General features: G+C 32.7%; 6 protein-coding genes across 14 annotated transcripts in view; 4 read left to right on the top strand and 2 right to left on the bottom strand.

Annotated features, from left to right (window-relative positions):
- LOC114883188 (KN motif and ankyrin repeat domain-containing protein 3) overlaps positions 1-2,513 on the top strand; it is a 32,600-nt gene extending 30,087 nt beyond the window's left edge. For all 4 annotated transcript variants that reach the window (XM_029200741.2, XM_029200743.2, XM_029200742.2 and 1 more), the window contains 2 exons: positions 42-639; positions 713-2,513. In XM_029200741.2, the coding sequence (XP_029056574.2) occupies positions 42-639; positions 713-1,162 (1,048 nt within the window). In that variant the 3' untranslated portion in view covers positions 1,163-2,513. The remainder of the gene's footprint in view (positions 1-41; positions 640-712) is intronic.
- A 2,260-nt stretch (positions 2,514-4,773) lies between these two features.
- Positions 4,774-7,982, top strand: LOC114870868 (1-acyl-sn-glycerol-3-phosphate acyltransferase beta). Its single transcript, XM_029176053.2, has 6 exons — positions 4,774-4,882; positions 6,022-6,207; positions 6,391-6,524; positions 7,111-7,292; positions 7,371-7,536; positions 7,603-7,982. Exons 1-6 carry the CDS (start codon positions 4,872-4,874, stop codon positions 7,764-7,766), a joined length of 843 nt encoding a protein of 280 aa, XP_029031886.2. The 5' UTR covers positions 4,774-4,871; the 3' UTR covers positions 7,767-7,982.
- Positions 7,983-8,071: 89 nt separating this feature from the next.
- On the top strand, positions 8,072-9,375 carry LOC114870871 (nucleoside diphosphate kinase 6-like). Of its 2 annotated transcripts, none has more exons than XM_029176058.2 (3): positions 8,072-8,180; positions 8,373-8,676; positions 8,740-9,375. In XM_029176058.2, the coding sequence occupies exons 1-3, from the start codon at positions 8,178-8,180 to the stop codon at positions 8,901-8,903; spliced, it is 471 nt and encodes a 156-aa protein (XP_029031891.1). In that variant the 5' UTR covers positions 8,072-8,177; the 3' UTR covers positions 8,904-9,375. The 2 variants fall into 2 exon arrangements, with proteins under 2 accessions (XP_029031891.1, XP_029031889.1); XM_029176056.2 differs by having other exon boundaries at positions 8,075-8,263.
- On the bottom strand, positions 9,365-11,147 carry LOC114870866 (putative uncharacterized protein DDB_G0282133). The gene is made up of 5 exons (XM_029176051.2): positions 10,904-11,147; positions 10,302-10,794; positions 9,993-10,244; positions 9,694-9,830; positions 9,365-9,537 (listed from the first exon to the last, which is right to left on the bottom strand). Exons 1-5 carry the CDS (start codon positions 10,935-10,937, stop codon positions 9,377-9,379), a joined length of 1,077 nt encoding a protein of 358 aa, XP_029031884.1. The 5' UTR covers positions 10,938-11,147; the 3' UTR covers positions 9,365-9,376.
- Positions 11,148-11,411: 264 nt separating this feature from the next.
- LOC114870862 (NEDD8-activating enzyme E1 regulatory subunit) lies at positions 11,412-13,846 on the top strand. 3 transcript variants are annotated; one of them, XM_029176034.2, is made up of 8 exons: positions 11,412-11,567; positions 11,737-11,901; positions 11,972-12,154; positions 12,208-12,703; positions 12,773-12,906; positions 12,973-13,175; positions 13,363-13,499; positions 13,565-13,846. In XM_029176034.2, exons 1-8 carry the CDS (start codon positions 11,500-11,502, stop codon positions 13,793-13,795), a joined length of 1,617 nt encoding a protein of 538 aa, XP_029031867.1. In that variant the 5' UTR covers positions 11,412-11,499; the 3' UTR covers positions 13,796-13,846. The 3 variants fall into 3 exon arrangements, with proteins under 3 accessions (XP_029031867.1, XP_029031869.1, XP_029031868.1); XM_029176036.2 differs by lacking the exon at positions 13,363-13,499 and having other exon boundaries at positions 13,565-13,703; XM_029176035.2 differs by lacking the exon at positions 11,412-11,567 and having other exon boundaries at positions 11,797-11,901; positions 11,983-12,154.
- Positions 13,847-13,922: 76 nt separating this feature from the next.
- Positions 13,923-25,955, bottom strand: part of LOC114870870 (neurocalcin homolog) — a 63,070-nt gene continuing 51,037 nt past the window's right edge. For 2 of the 3 annotated variants that reach the window (XM_029176054.2, XM_029176055.2), the window contains exons 2-5: positions 21,761-21,971; positions 21,554-21,672; positions 21,010-21,198; positions 13,923-20,853 (exon numbers count right to left, since the gene is read on the bottom strand). In XM_029176054.2, coding sequence (XP_029031887.1) covers positions 20,653-20,853; positions 21,010-21,198; positions 21,554-21,672; positions 21,761-21,830 — 579 coding nt within the window. In that variant the 5' untranslated portion in view covers positions 21,831-21,971 and the 3' untranslated portion in view covers positions 13,923-20,652. Of the gene's footprint in view, positions 20,854-21,009; positions 21,199-21,553; positions 21,673-21,760; positions 21,972-22,284; positions 25,849-25,955 lie in introns of those variants that run through there. The other variant, XM_046285707.1, reaches the window with a different exon arrangement.

Here is a 25,955-nt window from a genome sequence, read left to right as displayed (position 1 = left end):
TATTAAGGAAAAAGTATTTATGTTTTCTTTATTTTTCATAGTATCCAACAACTGCAAGGGGAGAAAGGTAAAGATGAGAAATCAGAGGACATATACACTGGTGAGAAGCAGGCAGACAACGAAGAGAAGCACGAGCTTCCAGAATCTGCTCTGTTTCAACCGATACAAGAGAAACCTAGGAAGAAGGTTGAACCTTCAAAGGAGATGCAAGCCGCCATGAAAGTTCTTAATGACAGTCTTAAAAAATCACCCAGCAAAAATATCTCCCATCAAATGAAAAATGCTATCAACATCATTCAGCAGGAATGGTTCAAAATCTCTAGCACTGTGAATGCTAATCCTTTAGAGGTCGAAGACTATCTGGATTGCTTCGAAGAATGCTCCAGCTGTTTATTAGAGTACATTGTTAACATGACTGATTCCAGTGGAAACACTGCAATGCATTACGCAGTATCGCACGGAAATTTCGACGTTGTGTCTATACTGTTGGATTCGAAAGTCTGCGATATTAACAAAGCAAATGTGGCTGGATACACGGCTGTGATGTTGGCAGCTCTGGCTGAAGTTAGGAATTCTACCCATGCTTCAGTAGCCAACAGGTTGTTCCAACTTGCTGATGTTAATATCAGAGCAAAATTGGTAAGTATTTTACATTAATTTCATCTTTACACTTTGTAACAGTTAATTTAAAATCTACTGCTTCCTTTTTCAGCATGGTCAGACTGCTTTAATGCTAGCAGTGTCTCATGGCCGCAAAGATATGACTCAGTTACTCTTGGATGCTGGAGCAGCGGTTAATATTCAAGACGAAGACGGCAGTACAGCCTTAATGTGCGCTGCAGAACACGGACACACTGATATCGTGCGATTGTTACTCGCGCATCCAGACTGTGATCCATCTATCGTTGACATAGATGGTAGTTCCGCTCTAAAAATCGCGTTAGAAGCGGGCAATCGGGACATAGGTGTGTTGCTATACGCTCACGAGCGTGTAAACAGAGGTACAAGTCCTTATTCGTCGATGAGACGAAGCAGTAGAAGAGGATCCAAGCCGACAACACCTACAGGTCCTTCTCCATCAGCGCCAGTCAGCCCTGCTCCATCACGAAGAGTTCATTCGTCAACCACGTCCCTGAACACATCAAAATATTCTTCTAAATAATTTACAAGACTTATTGATATTTAACGTATTAGTTTGAATGATCATATGAATAAGCAATAATACAATCGGCGTTTCGTGTTTCCTATATTTATTGCAAACGTGTTTTTAGTATTTATCGTCGATTTCTGGTGACAAACGATCATGTTCTTGCCTAATAATCCATTAGCCCTGATACAAGCGTTTAATTTAAGACATATATATTTTACCTGCTCAACTTTGTATACAATTATTCGAGAGGAAGTTTGGAATATATTGTTTTGTAAAGTTAGTTTATAGAAAAGGATCCGTGGAAAACACCATTGCCACGCGAGATTAGCTTATAGGAGAGATATGTATAAACGGGTGAAACTTTTTTCTAGGTGCTGACCGAGTAAAAAGCGAGGTCATATTTTCATTGTTAACAAATTTTTATACATTGTCACGAGTAACGGGCACCCTCAAAATTTGATTCTTAAATTTTAAACACTGTGAAAGTACAAAAGCATTTTATTATTCGGTCACGGTGAAAGAATCAAATAACGTCTTCCAACGATCCTGTGGCATTAAACATTCCAAAATGAAACATTGACGTACAATCCGAATTTCTTACCGGTGAAATCTTTTTCCTCACACCTATCTCTAATGTATTCGAATTTCAGGCCTAATTTCCATTAAATCTGGGGGATCAAACTGCAGTAGAATAATTGTGTACTGATACGGAAACGGAAATACATAAGACATCCATGCGTATAATGATTACACGGTGCACAAAGAAAACGTGAGATATTATAATTCTCATGGTCAATGTTGAATTTATATACGAGAAATATTCGTAGAACCTATTGATCGTCGTTCGATGTTTTAAGTAGAAATGTTATAGATGTGAAAGTATAAATATGATATCTGTGAATGATGTAAAATATTCGAAGGGCACACAAGAGAAATTTAACTAAGTTTTAATAGTTGTTGAAATTTTTTCCAAGGTACAATATATATTATATGTATGTATATGGGGGAAAAAAAGATACGGAAAAATATTTAATTTCATTCCTCGTTTACGTGTGTCATCCTCGCGTTAGGAATTGGATATTTAAGAACGTTGAACGTTTTCTTATATAGGGTTGTGAATATCTAGAAATAACGAACGTATTTAGGTTCAACATCAAAGATTTAGGTTAACATTGTAATAAGTATTCCTATCGTTAAGAATCTGTATTAACATTAAGTGACAATTATACGTATATCAAAGATATAGCACAGAATCAAGTAATAGAATCGTAGGGATCTAGAAAGTAGAAGACTACTTTTCATTGTTTGTGCCTTTATATTTAACATGTAATTGATAATAAACTCAACGAGAAATAATATGAAATGATTGTATATTCTTGTGGTATGTAATTACATGTCCCAGACAATGAAAATGAATTGTTCCTCCATGACAACATAATAAGGGGTCTTATGTAACATTTCCCCACATTACAAAAAAAGAAAAAATATTTACAGCCACTAATTTCAACAAAGGTAGCTGGCTGCGACACCGTTATCAACCATTCGACGCAGAGCGAAGTGAAACATCATCAGTCGTACAGCGACCACCGAGGGGTGCAGGTCTACTTGCTAAACATACATATACCCTTATTTTATTTTCTGCGTTCATTTAATTTGCTGTATTTATCTTCTTGGCTTATTGAATAAACTCATTAGAAGGACGAATTTGTTGGTTTTATTACTCCCGTGTACATCCTTTACATCCCTGCTTTCCTTACATCCCTATTTTCCTTATATCCCTGCATTCCTTACATCCCTGCATTCCTTACATCCCAGCATTCCTTACATCCCTGTACATATTCCTTACATCCCTGTTTTCCTTACATCCCTGCATTCCTTACATCCCTGTATGTCTTACATCTGCACTGTGCTCCTTAGTAGCAAAAATCGAAATTGAATTTGGCGTAAACTATGGCCCTCTAGCGGCAAAAATCTCAACTAAATTTCGAATGTCGAATCAGCGCCCTCTGGTGTCAGAAAAAGGGACTAAATCATGCAAGAATTTTGGCCCTCTAGCGGCAAAAATTCGAACTAAATTTCGAATGTCGAATCAGCGCCATCTGGTTTCAGAAAAAGGAACTAAATCATGCAGGAATTTTGGCCCTCTAGCGGCAAAAATTTGAACTAAATTTCGAATGTCGAATCAGCGCCATCTGGTTTCAGAAAAAGGAACTAAATCATGCAGGAATTTTGGCCCTCTAGCGGCAAAAATTTGAACTAAATTTCGAATGTCGAGTCAGCGCCATCTGGTTTCAGAAAAAGGAACTAAATCATGCAGGAATTTTGGCCCTCTAGCGGCAAAAATTTGAACTAAATTTCGAATGTCGAATCAGCGCCATCTGGTTTCAGAAAAAGGAACTAAATCATGCAGGAATTTTGGCCCTCTAGCGGCAAAAATTTGAACTAAATTTCGAATGTCGAGTCAGCGCCATCTGGTGTCAGAAAAAGGGACTAAATCATGCAGGAATTTTGGCCCTCTAGCGGCAAAAATTTCAACTAAAATTTAAATGTCGAATCAGCGCCATCTGGTGGCAGAACCGGGAACTAAATTCATCGCGACTTTTCGATTCGCTTGAGGTATATGAGATACAGGGATGTATGGGATGCAGGAATATAAGCAATACAAGGATGTAAGGGATGCAGGGATATATGGGATTTTTTTTTTTTTTTTTAACGTGGGGAAATCTTGCATAAGACCCCCCACCGTACCCTGGGGGAGGGCGGCGGGGGAGTGTCAGATTCCTACTGACTAAAACCCCACGGCGACCGACACTGGCGCTAAAGGAGGGCTCCGGGACCTTATGTATATTACTCCGGAGCCCTCCACGCCTGGCACACAAGTGCCCATCTTGGAAAAAGTTCAAACTGAAACCTACTCTGTGGTCGACACCGGGGGTCGCACCCAATGCCGGCCTCTGCTTAGGCCGCGTACAATGACGTCCGGAGCGCCAACTCCAGACGTCTGCGGCCCTGACAGCCCCACCGGTTTTGGTGGTGGAGCCGGCAAATCTAATGTGAGAAACGGGCTGGATCACCCTTCAAATTGCGCACTAAATGGTGATGCGCCTGTATATATACGGATAGGTGCCGCGTTAGCGTTTGGGAGCAGCTACTATGCATGCGCGCGCAGCTGCCGCCAGTTATAAATTACTACACTAGTATTACAAAAATTATTCACAGAACAGAAGTTAAAGAAATTATTAACGCAAATTAAATTGGAATTAGTTAAAGAAAGTTAAAGAAATATATTGAAGTTATAAGCCTTAATTTTAAAACTAACAATTCTTCATAATTTTTGTTTAAATTGATTTTATAGAATGTTAAAGTATTTCCTTCTGTCTCAAATATCATTATCAGAATAAGAATGGTTAGAGAACTGTGGAATTGCTTTAATTGAAGTTTTGAAATTTTGGAATTTTTTAAATATAAGATACGAACACTTCATTCACCATGGACTTGAATTTTGGGTACTAATAAGAATCACCGTACTACATAGATGCCCCTTGCACTCGGCAACAACGTTTACACACACACACACTGTACTACATCTCGTATGTTAGTATACTTTAAAGCACATCCCTATCATAACATCACGTTCTTGTGAAGGTAACGGTTGTGTTAAAACGATTCGTCTGCTCTTTCTTTTCTCTTTCCATTATCTTAACAGTGAAGATACGTCATTATGTATAACATGTAAGTTTATTAATATACTATTATTTAATATTATTTCTTTTTATCTATGTATAATATCTTTTGTGTATATTCAAATTTTATATTTTATAACTATATAAGAAATTATTATAACTAATAGCTAACGTAAAATTTGATTACAATATAAATGTATAAATATTTATTTATTTAATATTATTGTTGAGGTTATATAGTATTTTTAATATCGTTTCACACTTTTTTTCAAATTATAATTAATTAGTATAATTTAATAAGAATATTAAATGATAGAAGATATTAATTCGCCAAAGTTTTATGTTGCAACATATGCGGGTTCAGGTCAGCGTTTTTATGAAACACAATTCCAATTCCGTTTATCTTTACAGTGATAATACGCTACTTTTAAAGTATAATCGGTAACTAAAATGAGCAAACGTTAAATTACTTAAAACTTTTTATTATTATTGAAGTAAAATAAAGATTATATTTTTGTGAAATATTTAAAGCTTTGTCTTGATTGAAATTTAATCATTATGATAATCATTATTATCTACTTCGGGCTTTTGGGTGTGTTTGTGTTTCGATCATCTTCGACGACGTAAACATTGCAGTTCACTTGTTCCGGACAGTTCCAGACATTTTTCTATGAATATTAATCATTGCATATCATTTGAATTGTCAGGTGTGAATGAACCTGTAATAAATATTGCAAATATGGGTGGTTAAATTAATTAGAATTAAGATTTGAGCACGGATAATTCAAAAAGAAATTAACATAGTTTTGAGTTTACTTTTATCATTGATATTATTTTTAGTATTAGTGTCTTCAATATTGTAATAAATATTATAGTTATAATTACAATTGTAATACGTATTAATATTCTTACAATAGTATTTTGCATTGTTGCGATAATAATAATAAGTATGTGCTTGATCGTGATTATTCTGGACTTCGACCGGAATTAAATCAGAGATTACGGAAATGATTCAATGTCGTTTGTATAATGACATGTATAACAAAAATTCTTTCTATGACACAATACTTCGGATGCTTTGGAATACACCTATTGAATTTTACCCTAACCTAAGTAGCACTCGATAAATATATCCTGTACTATTCAATCCACTGCAAAGTTTATGTTTAAATAATCATCTAATTTCAGATTAGAAAACGTTATTTATTATTCAGCTGGATTTCTGATCGCCCTTACCCTCCTTGCAATTGTCGTCTCATGTGAGCCAGTGAGATATTACGTCAAGTTTACTACTTTTATAATAAGCGCTGGCATACCAGCAACTCTACATTTACCTTTCATGCTCTTACGAATCAGGGATTGGAGAAATGCATTGTAAGCAAAAAAAGAAAGAACGTAAAAAATCAGGTATGCACACGAAATTGTCCGAGTGTCCGAATGCTCCTCAACTTGCCCTTGGCATTGCGCGCGAGCAGTCTCGGGCGCCCGTGCTGTGCATGTCTGATATACATCAATAAACGATCGAATTGTAAATTTATTATAAATTTAATGATATAGGTTTTCAGCATGGTGTGTAAAGAAGGTGTTAGAATTTCTAGGAGTGAGATTTCGTGTTCGTGGGAAAGAAAATATTGTTAAAGATTCGGGCAGCATCGTGTTAATCAATCATCAAAGTATATTAGATTTATGTGGTAAATATATGAACTATTTATACTATCGTTAATGTTTTGTCCGAAGAAAGATGTACGTTATAAAAATTATAAATTCTCCATGACAAAAGAAATCACCAAGTCCGAGCACTTATACTGGAGAAACGAGGTGGAGGTGTATTGGGGATAGGACTATTGCAATAATATTACAATAAATACACTTTAAAAAATTCGGCAAGTGATCGGATTCGATTGGAGTGTGAAAACCGTATGTGAATACCGTATACATTTTAATTGTACGCTGCCGAGCCCTCTAGCCTTCCATTTGAGAAAAGAGCGATGTAGGGGAAGGACGCCCCACCACTCGTTTTAATACCCCCATTTATACTCCCCCACTCCGTGTCCATTCTCCTTCCCATTAATGGAAGGCTACTATGCTCGGCACTGTACACTACCTATTAAAAGGGCACTGAGACTTATATCTCAAAAACTAAGTTTTGAATTGCAAAACAGTATAGGATTTTTAAATATCTCTTTTCACGAGACACTCTGTATGATTTCCACGTTAAAAATGAAAAATGCAAATTTATAATACATGTATAGATAATGAAATAAATTTTAATTTCAGTTCTAGGTGAATTGTGGCCAGTACTGACAAAATGCACGGTTATTGCCAAAAGAGAAATTCTATATTTTGGACTATTTGGCTTAGCATCTTGGCTGTGGGGAACGATCTTTATTAACAGGCAAAGGGGCGAGGAAGCTCAAAATGCTATTAATGCGACAGCTAAGTGTATTAAGGATTTAAAAGTAATTTCTATTTTATTTAATGCAAAATGTAATCATTTTATAAATATTTATTAAATACTTTATCTATATGTTTTTCAGGCAAATCTCTTAATATTTCCGGAAGGGAGTCGACATTCTGGTTCTACGTTACTAGCATTTAAAAAAGGCGCCTTTCACTTAGCCATTGCGTCCCAAATGCCAATACAACCCATTATTGTTTCAAAGTATTATTTTCTCAATTCTAAATTAAAGATATTTAATTCAGGTTAGTATTGCTAGACATCGGTAAAAGGAATAATAGCCTAAAGTAATTTATATTATTATGTTACAGGTGTGAGTTATATTACCATTTTGCCCGCTATCTCTACGAAAGGTTTAACGAAAGAAGATCTTCCGAGGCTTATGGAAGATACATATCAAATTATGAACAAAAGCTTTTTGGAAACTTCGAAAGAAGCAATAAATGAATACGTTCATTGTTTAAAAGATAAATAAGAAAAAATGCTATTCTGTGAATATTTAATGTTATTAATTTGATTCGTACAAATACGAAAATTATTCGGTCTATTAAAATTTAAAAATTTCGCAATTTTTTACTGTTATTTGTAACATAAATTAGTATAAAATTTACTATGTGTATAAAAATTCAAAGAAAAATGAAATGTGATTCCAATCATTAATGCGCCTATTACATGTTATATAATCTTTCTATATTTGTTCATTAAAAAAAAATTAGAGGCACCGAACGTCAAATGTGAAATTATGTATTTAAGTTCGGGGCACCGCTCAAGTGTCCTGTCGGCCCTGGTTATTGGTACACGTGATGATTCCTAACAAAAGATTTAAATTTATAATTATTGCATTATGATATTATTGAAATTTCGCAAGATGGGTAGGTAATGAAAAATGGTAAGATGCAATCAGAAAAATATCTTCAGCTAACATTGGCTGTAATTAAGCCGCATATCGTTAAATCTCCCTTTGTGCTTCAGGTAAGAGGGTTATTAACCTAACTTTCTAAATTGTAAATGGCAATCAAAGAGGATTGACACGACAGTTGCTTCTTATCCACGAATATTATGGTAATATTCTGATTTTCAGAAAATTCGAAACTTAATTATTGACAATAATTTGAAAATTGTCAGATCACGCAGGTCAATAATTACCCAAGAAGAAGTAACACTATTTTACGAAGAGCACAAAGAAAAATTCTTTTACAATCGTCTGTTGACGTTTATGTGCAGTGGTCCTTCTGATATTCATATTTTAGCTGATTATGATGCTATTATTAAGTGGAGACAATTAATGGGACCCACAAGAGTTTACCAAGCACAGTATATTGCTCCTGATACTATTCGCGGAATGTTTGGTCTGTCAGATACAAGAAATGCAACACATGGATCTGGTATATCATTATAAATACAGCATCATATTTGGTCATGTTGAGAGTGAAAAATTATTTTTTCAGATTCAGTTGAATCTGCCAGAAGAGAGATTTCAATATTTTTCAAGGATTTTGATATCAGAAGATGGTATCAAAATGAAGAAAGATATTATAGTTTAGGACAGCTTCAATTTGATCCAGTTGCATTTGTACATACTATTGATAGAAATTTAATGAATAGAAATTGATAAGAAAGATGTGACAAAGTGAATACAATATTGCCCGATAAATTGAAATAAGGTAGAAGAAAAAATCTTAAAAACTAGTAAGAACAGCAATGGTCAATTCAAAAGGCAATGAGGTAGTTATTGGTGTAACTAAGTAGGGGCTGAACAGAATTTCAGAATCCCGAAATTCCAGTTTTTCTGAATTAAGAAATTCGAAAATTTTAGAATTTCAAGATTCTCTAAATGCACTAATTTATGCAACTGAAAACAATACGCACAATAATAATATTAAACATTTGATTGTTTTACTAAATTTAAGAGACCTGGTCCATCCAATACAAAAAAACAGTTGTAGTATATGTTTGTTAATTGTTTAATAATATAGAATGTTATTTATTATGTACAGAAATTTTATGTATACTTTCGCATCATTGTTAAATAAATAAAATTACGCGCCTACACATTTACACATAAATGTGCAACATATTAACAATTTATGCATTCATTTTTACATAAACCTTAGGTCTTGAGAACACCTTTATTCCTTCTTCCAATTTATTCAGTTGTTTTTCTATTTCCATTTTTCGACGCTGTGCCCTAAGTGTGTCTACCTTTATTGGCAACATATTTAATTCATTTACAAATTCTTGGTAATCTGTAATAATAAAATACAAATATATAAAACCAAATTAATACAGCAGGATAATGTTACTAATCGGCTATTGCTAGCATAATCATTTGGTCCTAAAACACCTTATATAAATCTAATTTATAGCATTGGTTTACACTGTGTTATCTTTCAAATACATACTCTTTCGTAACACACGTAACGTTTCTCTGCGTTCATCGTCAGGTAAAGGAACATGACCATCCGGACAATTGGCATCTAGTTCTTTTGTCTTAGCTTTCTCTATTTTTTCTAGAGTTTCCTTTCTATTCTTAATGTACCTAGCAAACAATTGGTAAAATACATAAGGAATACAAATTAATTGGATGCCTTTGAATTTCAAATTTTGCGAATTCCAAAATTCGAATATACCTTAAAAATTACACAAACATGAATGTTAAATTAAATTTTTTAGCGTAAACGATTACACGCTAGTAGCTTACTTTGGAACTACGCCCATGCGATAATTAGAAGCAGAAGTATTAGGTTTAGGGTTGTTAATATTGTTACTATTAGTTTTACTAGTTATTTTATTAGTAGTAGAAGAATTTTGTTTATTTAATTTAATAAAATCAGTCTCTTCCTTAGGATTCTTTAAACCAGTTTCATTTTGCACAGGTGTGTCTCCTCCTTCTGATGGTTTACCAATTTCCTCATTTGCCTCATTACAGCTTAGAAATCTTTTTGAAGGATACCTAGAAACAATTTGATTAGCAAAAAATAAAAAACATGTAGTTAATTCCAGTACATACTTTATGATCCCCTCAGAATATAAATTATCAATTTCTGTTGTATTCAATGTTTGAATACCTTGGTTTCTGACTTCAGTTTTTAGATTATCTCTGACTGACGTGCAGGATAAGTTAGAGTCTGACAAAACTTTCCCATGTGATTTTTTTAGAGGTCTATGTTTATGACACTCCTTTTTTTGGTTAACTGATATATTGTTGTTAGTTGAACGCATTGGTTTCTTTGTACAACTAGCAGTTTTGGTTAATATAGGGGCACTGGACTTTTTATACAATTCTGATTTGTGATTTGCAGTACCTTTTGCATGAATAATTTCATGTTGCTTTGTACCGGGTTTTAGTAAACTATCTTCGTTATAATTATTGTTATTAATTCTTTTTCGATTATGTATCTGTGATTTTTGTATATCTTCCGTTGCTGTATTCACCGAAATTTTTTTCATACGATGTAGATTTTTCACATTTTCATGAATGAAATTTTTTCGCCTCACTGGCTCTAAAAATAGTAATTAAATAATGGTAATTATAATAACAGTTAATACTAATTACTATCTAATATTACAGCTCAGCGATTTGAATTTAAATAACAAAAATTGATTGCTTACTTAAGTCAGGAAAAATTCCTTTTAATGTCGTCATATTTACAAAACGCACTCTTGTTTAAACGTTGTTAATTTGTTTCTTTATCAATTCTTAAATTAAACAACGTAATTTACATTTCGATTATAAAATATTTCCAAATGAATAATTTCTAACACATAATTTCAATTCCTTTACTGTCATTGTCGCCAAATAAACAACATTATTTACAAACGAGTGACACTCTGCATACCGACATGGCATCCGGGGTGTCAGGAACCCCGAAGCGCCAGTGACGCTCTGTGGACACAAACCTGAAATCATCATGGGGTGCTAGGGGCCCCGAAGCAACGGTGATGCTCTGCATACAGACATTATGGCATTCGGGGTGTCAGGGACCCCGATGCATCGGTGGCGCTCTCTAGATACCGACCAGATATCATTTTGGGGTATTAGGGACCCCTCAGCTGAAATGTGCGACCCATAGACTTTCTATAGACTATTCATACTAGAGTCAGCTGTGTATGAATATATATATATGGTGTGTGTTAAATCCAAGTGTGATAAACCATTCTTTTAAAATTAAATGTTATTACAGAAGTAGTCTAACAAATTAATCCTAATGGCATCACCAGCTCCCAAATCACCAGAACAATCTGAGAGAAGTAGGAAATATGACAGACAATTAAGGTACACACAGAAATTAACAAATCAGTAAAATTACTTTAAGGTTGGGAAATTACAGACTAATTCAAAGGGATTCATTTTCCATTATTTCACAATTACTTATATATCCATAACTACAGAATTCTATAATGAAATATTCTAATTAATGGAATAATTGTTATTATACATATAGATTATGGGGTGACCATGGTCAGGCAATGCTAGAAGCAGCCCATGTCTGCCTCATAAATGCCACAGGTGTTGGAACAGAAATTCTAAAATCGTTGGTACTTCCAGGTATAGGAGCATTTACAATTGTAGATGGTAAAAAGATAACCAATGAAGATATTGGAGCAAAGTATATAAACACAAAATCATAATTAATCTAATCCATTCAACAATATCTTATACATAATAAATTTGAATAGTTTCTTTTTAGAAGCAGATAGTGTAGGAAAATCAAGAGCTCAAGTTGCAACTCAAATGCTTTTGGAATTAAATTCTGATGTGAGAGGTGATTACATTGATGAGGAGCCAGAACAACTTTTGTATAATAGCCCAGACTTTTTCAATAACTTTACTGTTGTTGTGGCCACTTCGCTTACAGAAAAGTAAGAAACACTTTCGGAGAAACTCGACGTTATGTTAAACAGAAATTTTTCAGGTCTCTAATCCTTCTATCCCAAAGATTATGGGAGTTGAATATACCTCTAATAGTATGCAGGAGTATAGGATTTATTGCATACATGAGAATTCAAGTGAAAGAACACACAATAATAGAAACGCATCCAGATAACGAAACTCCCGATCTACGTTTAGATAAACCATTCGAGTCGCTAAAGCATCATCTGGATTCAATAAACCTTGATGAAATGAGTTTCAAGGATCATTCTCATGTACCGTATTTAGTAATATTGTACAAATACTTGCAGAAATGGATTTTAGAAAAAGGAGAATTACCGAAAACATACAAAGAGAAGCAACAGTTAAGAGAAATGATAAAAAAAGGGATAAGAAGGGACGATAATGATATAGCGAATAGTGAAGAGAATTTTGAAGAAGCTATAAAAGCTGTTAATACTTGTATAGGTCCTACAGAGATTTCAGATAGCGTAATGAATATTCTGAACGATAATCAGTGTATTAATTTAACAGCAAAGGTATGAAAATGGAATATTAACACATTAATAAATTGTCTAACTTCAAATTGATTTAAAATATGTTTTCAGAGCAGTTCATTTTGGATAATTGCAAAGGCGGTAAAGGATTTTATTCAGAACGAAGGAGGGGGATTATTGCCACTGAAAGGAACTTTGCCAGACATGATTGCTGATACTGAAAAATATATAACGCTTCAGCAAATGTAAAATTTATTTTGTATCGAAAATATTGTTCTTTTTTCTTTTTGTTATGGTTACGTTCATTGCAGTTATCATAAACAAGCGGCAGCTGACGTGGAAGCAGTATGGAGACGTACTTTACAATTATTAAGGCAATTGGGGAAATCGTCGGATTCTATTTCTGAGAGAGATGTTAAATTATTTTGTAGGCATGCCTCTAATATACACGTGGAAAGGGGAACGCGTATTGCGGATGAATATGATTCTAAAACCTTCGACGCGAGTAATATAGGTAATGTTTAAAAGAAAGAAATCGCGGTACCCTCAACCATTCAAATAGTCGCGCCATTTAGTAGCATCGGTTCAAATGCAGAAAAGCGCGGGGAAATATTCAAATTCAAAATATTAATTAAAAAAGGATAATTTTAAAGGCTCCAAAATAATTGTGTAATTGAATAATTTTAGAAAAATTTTTCTAGTGCAAAGTTTAGAAAATCCGGAAAGTATGATGATTTACTACGTGGTTCTCAGAGGAGTTGAAAAATTCCAAACGGAATATAATTCATATCCTGGTGAATTTGATGACCAAGTAGAACCTGACATCGTTAAACTCAAAGTATGTTGTCTATGAAATATCAGTAATGAATTTCTAAAGTCTAACTTTCGATTCGATCATTTTAGGCATGCATTACAAAACTGTTGAGCGAATGGGGATGTGGACCATTAGCAAAGGATGACTATGTCCACGAATTTTGTAGATTTGGTGGATCAGAATTACATTCAGTATCAGCATTTTTAGGTGGCCTGGCAGCCCAGGAAGTTATCAAATTTGTTACGAATCAGTACAAACCGGTTCATAATACTTTCATATACGATGCAGTTACATCAAACTCGGGAACGTTTTTCTTTTAGTAATAAATATATTTCTGTAATAATTAAGAAAATATACGGTTTTATAGTTTACAAAGTTTTAAATATTGCGACCTGTTTAATATTTATTTTCTCTGAAAATGTTTAAAGTTTATTGAAACTCAAGTTAAACGAGTATAATATCAACACTTTAATGTAGCAATTAGCTGATACACAAGTGGTTTCGTTCTTATCTTCAATAAACAACTATTAATAACTATTAATCGTAAGGCGTAAAGCAAATTAATATTCATTGGCGCAACTAGGATTTTCGTAAAGGCTGGGCCAGGTCCTTTAATTTTACCAATAGTAGCAAATGTTTAATACGGTTTGGTTTTAACTTGATTTTAAAATTGTTTCGTTTATACATAATTTCACGTGGCGAGGATATTATTATGTTTTGTTTTTAATTGCAGAACACATTGTATTTGAGGCGAAATATTTATTTCTATTAAGGTAACATTTTATAAGTGGATTTTAGAATCTGGGAATTTTAAATCGGTAAAGGGATCAGTCGAATTTTAGAAAGGACCAGGCCCACCCTGTTCCCTCCCCAATTACACCAACCTTAATATTTTATATCTTATAACCAACATTGTACGCAATTATTATTTTACCGGTGTTCTATTCTCAATAATAACTTAATAAAATGTGTTACACTTTGATTTTAAATTCCTTCCTTTTGTACGACATTAGTATTTTATATTATGTTACATTATGTTGTATTTAATAACAAATTAACTTGTATCCTAAGTAAACTAATGAACCATTAACTACGATTAAAGGTAATACGATATAAAATTCTTCCACATAAACCACTTCGATATCCTTAATCAAACATTCATTTCAATTATTTTCAACGTAACATTTTGATTTCGTTTATCGTAAAATGATCTGAAAAAGTCTGGATGCAGAAGTGGTAATGCAAAAGTTGCACAAAATGATTTTATTAATTATGATTAAACGCATTATCAACAGTACACGCATTGTACTTCACATACACACTTAGCACCGATAATACATGTAGAATTAGTAATAAATTATCCTTATATAATACAGAAGAATTTCTTGGTGTAGAGTGGCAGAAGAAACATTCAAATGCTTAATAATAATAATAATCAATGACAGGTAACCATTTTTAAGACATCAAGAGATAGAAACAATCACAAAGAATTTCATGACAAAAGCTGGAGAATAACATTTTGCAGTTTTATTAGGTGTACAAGTTAATTGTGTGTCTTTAACATTACTATTTTAAATTTTCCGCGTTTCTCTGGATTTGAAAAGCGGCGCGCTTCTGAGAATTTGAAAAGTGGCGCGCTTCTGTGGATTTGAAAAGTGGCGCGCGAATATTTTAATATTTGAAGTTACTACGATTTAAAAAAAATAAATGTCCAATTAATAAAGATAAGACACAGAATTAATTTGTGCACATAATAGAATTACGAGAGAAACACCGGTAAAGGATTACAACAATTTTCGTAGTATACACGTTAAAGATTTTAGTTGTTAACTTTCATATTTGTTTAATTCTGAGTCGCATAGTTTGGTAATTAGTTTCGTTTTGGGTTCTATAAAAAGTATGCTAAAACTTTTTGCTTTTATGTTTTGGGAAAGTAATAAAAATTTCTATGATAAAATTACTTACATAATTATTTTTAAGTTTGTATACAGTTACCCTCTCCTCTTTATAATCCCGAGAAAAAAAATAAAGTATATTATAAATGTATTTGGCTGATCAAAAAATTGTTATTTTTGAAACTATACGACTCTGCTAACTATTAGTGAAAGAGGAATTGGAAGATTTATACATATAATAAATAGAAGTTGAAAATCTTGAAAGCATAAGTCATCGATAAAGCCAGAAACAGCGCTAGATTTTTCGTGACAAACTCTTGATACAAGAAATATTAGTAATCTGTTATATCATTATAATACTCTAAGTTAGGGAAGAATTTCTAATTAGAGTTTTAGGCAAAAATTATAATACAGCATAGATATAAATTTCAATGTGCAACAAGTGTTAACTTGAACTAGAATTATTTAGAAAGAAAAATGCTGAGTATTTTTAATGCTAACTATTAAGATTACTGCATCATGCTTGGAAAATTTTTTAATTTTCGTTTCATTACTTAAGTATTACTAGTAAAAATGAAATAGATAGATTCTAATTTAGAAAGAAATATCACGACAAACACGAGCAGTAAATGATAGTATATGTTTTCATTACTAACTACTACCATTTGGAAGGTATTATTCTACCTTCGAGCAATAATTTTAAATTCATTTATTAGATATCGGAAAAAATTCGTGCGGATTTATAGTACGAAATTCAAGTGACCTGAACTCTCTCGAACAATATTTGCATTTAATAAACTGATCATTTATTTTTCTAACTCTTCCCCAATATTTTTCACAGTACATTCCATTAATATAAAAATTCTAATGCAAAAAATTATGGAGATTGCAATGTTAACTTTGGAATAAATTAATATTTGAATTCTGCACTTTTGAAATTTTTAGATTAATTAATATAGATTAATAAATTTAACAGAATAACCACACGAACTTTTCCGGTACCTAATTGCTATTACTCGCTGTTTAGTGTGAGCTTTTAATTGACATATGCTATAATAGATATTCCAGTATTTTCTAAGTATTTGTAGTGAAAGAATTTGAGAAATCAAATTTCCAAACTACTGAAATTTAAATAAATTTATACATGAAATGATTTATAAACTGGAAATTCAGAAAAGTTTTTTAATAGTTTAAGAAAGTGAAATTCCTGATATATAATAGACAGGATAGGAACATTGGCGCAACTAAGATTTCTTTCTAGAGTGAGCCAGGTTACTTGAAAATTTTTTAATTCTGAAATTTTCATATTCTACCAATTTTTTAGTTCTGGAAGCTTTGAATTGTGGGTTCGGAATTAATTGAATTTTCGAATTTGAAAACTGCGCGATTCCGAAATATTGAAATTTTTGAATTCTTAAATTCTGTAATTTTGATTTGTAGAATCTCAAAAATATCTTGGAATTTTAGAATAATGTGGTCAGTCTACATACGTTTTTTTGAGGTGTCGCGTAAATTCATTCTATCCCCTATTCAATTACGCTAATGAATAGGAAGCATAATCTCTGCAGAGTTAGTGAACGTTATTTGCAGCAGAATAATAGATTTGAATATTAGAAAGTGTTAGTATCGTAACGACTATTTTGGCTGCATCTCTCTTTCTATAAATTCGTATATCTACAACATAATATAATATATTTACATATAATATATTTTGTGCATATATTTGTTATTGTAGTTCTTCTATTTTCTAAATATTTTTGAAAAGTTCAATAAATATTACGCAAATGAAATGTTATATTTCAAATTTCTGCTAATACTGGACCTTAACTAACAAAATATCATTTAAACTAAATATCTATTAACAACACACAATCCAATGTTGCTTTATCGTATTCTATTTTGATTAAAATTATTACAATATATAAAATTGCTTTTTCTTGAACGAAGACAAGGACATTAAAAAAAAAAAAGATTTGCAAAATCTTTTTTCATTCTCTTCATAAAATGTTTTTTCTCTTTTTTTTTTGTTTATCATTAATCGTATGTATCAACTGACTACTACTACTCGTGTTTTGACGAATTGACACGACTTAATATCCCTTCATAAAAAAACTGTTAGAAAATTGTTAAATACTGGGGCGATTGTGAAATTATACAAATTTACACGACGTTAACGATTCTTTCCTTTAAGATCGTGCTAATTTACTCTTGCTTATTGCTTCCTGATTTTTAAGATACAATAATTACATTTTGACTCAGCTAGCATCGAATGTAAAATATCAATCCTACGTTATCTAAATAGAATTTTTCATTTTTTTTTTCCCTTCTCTTTTTTGTATACTTCAGAAGGCAAAGTCGTCGTATTGTTTATCGTTACTAATATTTTGTTTCATCGTCAAATAGCCAGAAAAATTCAATATTTATTTTAGAATCTTATATATTAACTTTAATGAGGTTATTTAATTTATACAGTAATTATACGAATAAAAGATATAACTACAGTGGCCGCTCGATAAGTAGCCGCGCTAGAGGGTTCTAGAGGCGTACTTTTTCAATCGGTTAATTATCGAGCGGCCAATTACACGCGCGCTATACCCTCCAATCAAGTGCTTGCTTTCTTGTTGTAGCCACATGTGGTTGGGCTATTCGTATAATAAACGTGGCATTGTACAGTATTAAGAATGGAGGTCTCCATACGGAATGCGGTGCTCCAGGAGGAAAAGGCCTTATCTGAATGTACATGTTTATCAGGGAAAATTTTATTTAATATTTATATTATTATGATTATTTTCTGGAATTTCTAAAATTTAATTCTAGAATTATAACATTTCAAACGTTCAAAATTAATTTTTGAAAATTTAAAGTTTGAGTTTTGTGGAAGTATTAATAATGGGCAATAGGGCCTTATTTTCCTACAACACCATATTTCCTAGGTAAACACCCCATGTTTAATACTATATATACATATACATGAATTTTTCATTCCCTAACTTAGTAACGACAGATTAGGGTGTGCGCGCATGTACGGCTAATGCGTATGAGCGATGGGCATTCCTAACGGCTACTTATGTCGCGGCTACTTTAACGAGCGGCCATTGTATATAGTCTTTAACCTTAATTATTAATGAGCACAATGTGAATGAATGTACATCTTAAAAAGTATAGTAGATATACATATAGATACAAATATACATATATGTCGGTTATACATACATATTTGTATCTTCATAATACGTTGTCCTTCTGTAAAACACAATACTGCCTGTGTATTTAATTAAGCGCAAGATCACGGTGCATGCTCTTCGCTTGTTTAATTGTTGCGTAGTTGTTTTTGAATAATCAATGGAACGAGAATAATTTGAAAGGAAATAATGTGTATCGATTACAAAAACGGGAAGCTTATGGGTGAAAGACAAGAAAATAAAGAATATATAAACAAATTTAAAAATCCCGCCAACTTTGTTAGCCATCTCTACTACAAGTTGACATCTATATACATTTTTTTTTTTTTGGGCATATTTTTTGAAACATATACTTTGCTTACGATGATTATGTTATTTAATTTAGAATAAATTATGAGCGATAAAAAACCGGCACAAATTACACATACGACATTGCGTTTTTATAGCTAAAGTAATAAAATAAAATGTCGCGTATACAAACGTACAATCCTAATCGCACAACTGTCGGGAAATTTCATGTATTGTGCTGGTTCCTTTTCTACGTGTAATTTCTTTCCTGGTTCGTAAGCGTACCCGCGAATTTACATAAAAATATTTAATCGCACACATAGCATATTCACACATGTACACGTGGCATTCGCAAAAATAAATCTCTAACAATAAGAATTCATGCGCGCGAGTGATAATCTTTTCGTCGAAACATCCCTCCCCTAACCGCAGAGATACAAGACTGAACCGCACGCTCGGAAGAGAGTGCTATATAAAGGCTCCGGGTGTCCTTGTCTAACCGCGCATGCGCAGATACTTGGCGGCGTTGCGCATAAAATTTGAAATTTTCAAGAAACTGTACTATAATTATATAAAAGTCTAACAATCGCGATTTTTAAAATGAAATATAAAAAAAAATATTTACCACGTTAATGCGCATACATGATTAGACAAAGATGTCATTTATTTTATTCTTATACTTCTGTGATATCACCGTACCTTGAAAAGCAACTGAAAGTGTCAATGAGTTTGATAATTAGGACAGGTTGAGATTTTATCCTTTTTTTAATGAAAAGATGGTTGACTTTTATTCTAGGTATACAAATTAATAAGGTGTCTTCTATTAATTAGGATTTTAAATTCACATATTTTCCTGCGCTTTTATGCATTTAAGATCCTATTGATAAATGAAGCAATAATAATGTACCAAATTAATTTGTACACCCAATAATATATAAATATCAATAAAAAACAATTTGTGTATACAATTGTTATTATTATTTTTCCAATAACCTTTGTAGCTCGTAGATTTGTTATCAGTATAATAATAAAATACCTCACAAATAAGTCTTTTTCGTAATTAATAGATTCGTGACGGCATGTACTGAGAAATCATAAACAGAATGAAGAGTATTGTGTGTGTATAATATGAAATATGCCCCTGTGAACAGTTAAAAAAAATTAATTTCCCCTTTGGACTGCGTACACCGAAGACCTAATACATTTATCACAAACACCATCGAAGCTGAATTTTGGGACTCTTTACAAAATTCCGAATATATAATGATAATTTTAATTATAAATATCACTTATAGCGTCGAAGTAAGCGCTCGATATCAGAAGAATTTCTCAGGTCACTCGTAATACACAGCACAGAGGGACTGGCATAATCAAAAACAAACTACGCTTCTCTTCTTAAAACCGATCCGTTTATGACACGGAGCGACTGGACTAGTCTTGGAGACTAGCTTGCGGTATGTGCAAGCGCCATGGGCCCAGAGACCCTGGACTGTTTTGGGTACCGGTCCAATTTACAAATGCCCCTTTATTTCTGTCACTTTAGAATAACGATTACGTTCATAAAGATATACTCCCTCGAAAACCTATCAAAACTTCAACTATATTTTTCATTCAAATAAATATTGAAAAAAAGGATCACTAAAATCGAAGAAAATTAACGATACCAACTAGGGTTTTAATAAGTTTTCTAGTGAGCTTTTTAAATGGACGTTTCTTTATCAGCGTATCGTTAGCTGGCGGAACAATGATCAGACCGGTTCCCGAATCAGGTATGTAGATGATACGGTAATACTTGCGTAATAGCCCAGGGTCTCACTGAGCTTGTGCACTTGGATCGCACTGCAACAGTCGCACAATAGACGGGTCGCTTTTCGCACCCTCTATAAACTCGTCGAGCGACAATTTCCCATCCTTATTTTTATCCATCTGACGGAATATCTTGTCGGTTCTCTTTTCGGGGGTTGACTCGTCCTCGGGCATTTTCATCACCGAACCGACCATTTTGTAAATTGCCTGGAAAAAATTAAACCTTACGCTACGTAAAATTAAATAACATTCAACAGGTGCCCGTATCCGTAGTTGTACTCGCGGGCAACTTTCGGTGCCCGTTCTTCATTTCTGCTGTGCATACCTGATATACACCGAGGAACGGAAAAATCGAATAATTACCGTGACAATTTCCAACATTTCTTGCCGCGAAATGTATCCGTTACCATCCAGATCGTACATGCTGAAGGCCCACTTTAATTTCTGTTCCAATTTGCCACGGGACGTTACGCTGAGGGCGCATAGAAATTCTCGAAAGTCGATCGTTCCATCGCCGTTCGCGTCGAATGTTCTGAACACGTGTTCTGCAAACTGTACATTTTATGATCGTGAAAAGATTGGACGGGATATAGTTAATTAGAATACTACTGACCTCAAATTGCAACGCAGGCTACTACAGGATATATGATTCAATAAATATTACTGCTAATTCATTCTTATCCCGGAGACACGTATACATATTGTTTCCCCCGTTAGAAAATCATTAACACGTTGACTAACACGCATGAAACTTAATTCTTTATATTATCTATCGAATGTATCCGATGACGCACATGTTGCGTCTTATAAAGATATCATTAATTAGTAAGTATTAGGTACAAAGAAATGGTAGAAATGATAATCTACCCCTAATATTTTCTTATAATAATACTACACGTTGATTTACCTTGGAAGCATCACCATAAGGAAAGAAGTTTCCGTATATCTTCTTGAATTCTTCCACGCTGAGGTGTCCGCTCGGGCAGTCCTTTAAGAAGCCTTTGTACCATTCTTGAATTTCAGCATCTTTAAAGACGAGCATATTTTTTCATTAATATATCAGAGTGTCTTTGCACCGTAAAACAATTTTTATTGAAATATACTGAGAAGTTACCCGAGAATTCCGTATTCTGTTTGAGATCCTCCAACACTTCTGGCTTCAGCTTGCTGTTCTGCTTCCCCATGGCTGATTCAAGTCCCTTTTAGAATTTTGTCGGCGAGTCGCAGAATTCAGTTAGTAGATAATTAAGGGCTAACTAGGTCTACTATTCTACTGGTGCCGTATGGAACAGCACTTCGTGGCTGGAACTTTTCACCAGACACGCCTGCAAAGAGAGAAGTATATTAGTGTTTAAATCTACGTTTTCCCCGCAAATTCGTTGATCCAAAATGATCGATTAATCCCGCAGGCCGGTATTTAAATAAAAAATTGCAACTATAAAATATATCAAAATTAGAGAAAAAGAAATTGTTTCTATCAGTAGAAATATTGTATATTTACTAGCTGCAGTAATAACGATGAATCACCGCGTGAAAAATATTTTAATAACATTATTTTCATTTTTTTTTCTTTTTTCAAATCTTTTCCATTGAATCTATTTAGTGAAAATGAAATTTACCAAGATCGAATTAGCTTACCATAAGGACAACATTTACACGTCACAGTCATACACATTCACACAACTGTAACAGAAGAAAAAGACCATATTAATATTATTTCTCCAGGTATAAATGGTGAGACAAAGACAACAGGTGAAAAGAATAAATTAGACACATAAAAAACGATTACAACAATGATTACAACAACGATAACAACAACAACAACAACAACAATGATAATACATTTAGAGCATACTGTAGTTTATTATTATAATAATATTAATAATTATGATAAATGCGGTTTTCTTCGTTTGTGTGTCCATTTCGACCTGCTTCAACGAAATCTTAACAAACATAATATTGTTCACAGAAATTCATTTCAGATTATGATCAAAGTCTCTTGTTCGTTCAAACGAAAAGAATGAAAATTTAATGAAAAGCTCCATTCTTAATGGAAGAGGCAATTTTGAAACAACTTTCTCACTATAACGACCAAGTCTCGAAGGCTTAAAGACGAATAGTGAAATGAATAAACCAATAATTATTATTGGATACAAATAATGCCGACGGTTCTCTGTAACGTTAGGATCGTTGGTATGAAGATATTGTATACAATTGTTTGCGTTGCGTTTAACAGTGCACTACAAATTTTGTGCCACCGATAGACCATACTGATTGATTATTCAATTATTTTAGTATTTCATTTCGTGCCTGATTTGCAATGTTCATTCTTAGGTCTAAGCGATAATCAAGAGTGATAAATCGTAATTGATTGTTTCCTTTTGTAAGACAGAAGACTGATACGATAGTCGGATACAGGATCACTTTGACCCATAACAATATTGTTATAATTTTACAACAAAGTTTAAAACGTGTTAAAGTATAACAAAGTATACACATAGGAATAGACATAGAGATATTAAATTAATAATTGCAGCCTCACATTTTCTCTTTTTAACACGTTCAGCCGGGTGTCATCTTATAACGCCACCCCCATTCATTCACCACGTCTACCATTTTACGACGACATCCCTGCTAAATGTGTTAATTACATAGCATTGTTCGATCGAGAGTAATAAGACTGGTTGTTTCAATGGTTCCTCAATAATCAATTACGATTTCAAACAAGTTTCCTTACGTTAACCACTTTCCTTACAATTTTTCTTTTGGTCGAATGCACTATAATTAATTACATTTGGACGTTGGGATAGACGGAAAACATGAAGAATTTTATTTTATTTGCCAATTTTATAAATTACGATTTATTGTGTGACATTGAGGCCATTCAACTATCATAAGCCGATGTATACGATTTTATTGTGACATTTACACATGTATTACATACATCAATTGTTTTTCTACTCATTTTCTTAATCATTTGTATTCAAGAAACAAACGAGAATCATATTATTCAACAATTTTGTACAACATACAAATTTCAGTTAAATGAACATATTTTCACAGAAAATATCGCTGGGTTGCTATAATTATTTTAATATTACTTTCATATAAGTGAGACATGATAAAGTGTTAATTAATTTAAATTTTCACTTTCACGTGCGATTGAATCATACAAGCTCGATGTGATTGATCTTATTTACTTAACAAGTAAAAGTTAGCCTGAAAGGAAATCTTTTAAAAAATTTCAATTTCAATAATTAACACGATAGTTTTATATATAGAAGAATGTTAAATGAATAATTTGAAATTCTTGGCCCGTGGAAAATAATTAATTAATTTCTCAACCTGATAACTTATGTCACTGCTGGTGATTAATTTAAATTTTAGATGAATTCATTAAGTTTCGTAATGGTGCCTCTAAGTTTGAAATTTATAAGGTAATTAAATGTAGAAACAAGCGAGAACCGCTATAAATAATAACTTTATATCGATGAAGGAGTGTACAGTACCGAGCATGGTGAATTTTACGAAAACTGGAGGAAAATCTAAAGGAAAAATAGCTCACTGTTCGCGATAGATTTACTAGGGAAAAACTGATTAGTTTTTTGAACTCTGTATGAAGATCAATTTCGAAAAAATTAATACAGTTTTTAATTATCAAATATTATAAAATTCAATCTCCTTTTTCTACATTTTACCTAGAGAGGTCCATCATGCTCGATACTGTACATAAACCTAGCGAGAAGGGTTAAAATTTCAAGCGATAGAAAAATTTTCAGTACAAGCTTCGAATCATTAGAGGCTTGTCCACACCTATAGACACTGTCTTTAATTTATCTATCGACAATTATCTATAAATCTGAACGAATCTTAAAGAGACACAAAAGAGTTTATTTACACAGCTCTATAAATAAGAGCCTTTACGTATAATTATTTTTATGTAAGTGTACCAGCAAAGAGAGTGAAGAATTACATTTGAATTTTCATTAAATCATATTAACCACTATGGTACAGTAACCTTGTATGCTACTATATACTTCGGAAATACACGTGATCCTATAGATCCTATATATTAAATATCTTGAGATTCTATATGTTAAATATTTCGATTTTAAGAAGCATTTAAAATCAAATGTAACATTACATTCTTCCATAAGCGTGGATTTACATACATGTATAAAATACTTTCAGCTAACGACACCGTGGTCAATAAGCTCTGTCTAATTAGATTAGCATAGTCATTTTTCAACAGTGATTGTTGCATGTATTTGAGCATAATTAATCGTAACCAAAAGCTGGAGTTTTCAATTTTTTTCTTTTTTACCCAATCCAGAATTTTTGAGAACGATTAAAAAAAAAAGAAAAAAAGAAAATTGTATTTTTTTTTTTCTTTATATCCTTGCCATTATTATCTTATTTATTTAGTATGCTGTTTTGCGCTATACATAATATTATTAGATAGAACTATACAGATGGAGAATCAGAACTTCGGACGAGATCGGGAAAGATTATCCCGCTATCCATCGTTCGATGGTTAATGAAAGTGCGAGGAAACCTTTTAAATAGGTTCATGGAAATTCTGTTGCGCGTTGAATTGACTAGAGACCATGGAAAAATTTTTCATTCCCTTTAAAGGATAGATGAATAGATTACATGCTTATACAAAGTAGTATACCATTCTTTTTATCTTTTATTTATTTTTTTTTTTTCATTTTCTTTTTAAACATGTATATTTCTAACTCTAAAAAATTTCTAGCAATATCAAAAAGAAACGGATAGTTTCTATTTTTTTAGATTACTGGTAGTTTTGAAAGCTAATATTTGGAATAAGCGATCGATGCAAGAAATGTTCAATAAATTGGTCGAACTTATGAAACAGTGTTAAACGATGCGACCTTAAGTCTTCGTTCGAAATCTTTCGAATAAGTTAAGAATTATTGAACAGCAGGCTTGATAATGAAAGAGAAATAAATAAAACGAGTTTCATTTTTGGTATTACAAATTGCAAGATTTTACAGCTGCAATCTATAAGTAAGAAGTATTGTAGAAAGGAGTTGGGGAAATGGAAGGAAACTGTATACAGTGTCGAGCATGGAGGCTTTCCTAGGAAAAATAATGATGTGGAGAGTCCAAACTCTTTTGAAATTAAAAAATCTAATTTTTGATTTTTGAAATCTAAATTTCAAGATCCTTCAAAATTTAAAATATAATATTCTGAAATATTTTGATCAGAATTTTGGAATTTTAAAATTATGGAAGCCTTCAAATTTAAATTATTCATAATGCCTGTTAAATCTCGAGTATTCTCC

The sequence above is a fragment of the Osmia bicornis genome, chromosome 1 (assembly GCF_907164935.1).
Source record: "Osmia bicornis bicornis chromosome 1, iOsmBic2.1, whole genome shotgun sequence".
NCBI lineage: Eukaryota > Metazoa > Arthropoda > Insecta > Hymenoptera > Megachilidae > Osmia > Osmia bicornis.
This window is presented reverse-complemented; position numbering and strand designations above follow the sequence as displayed.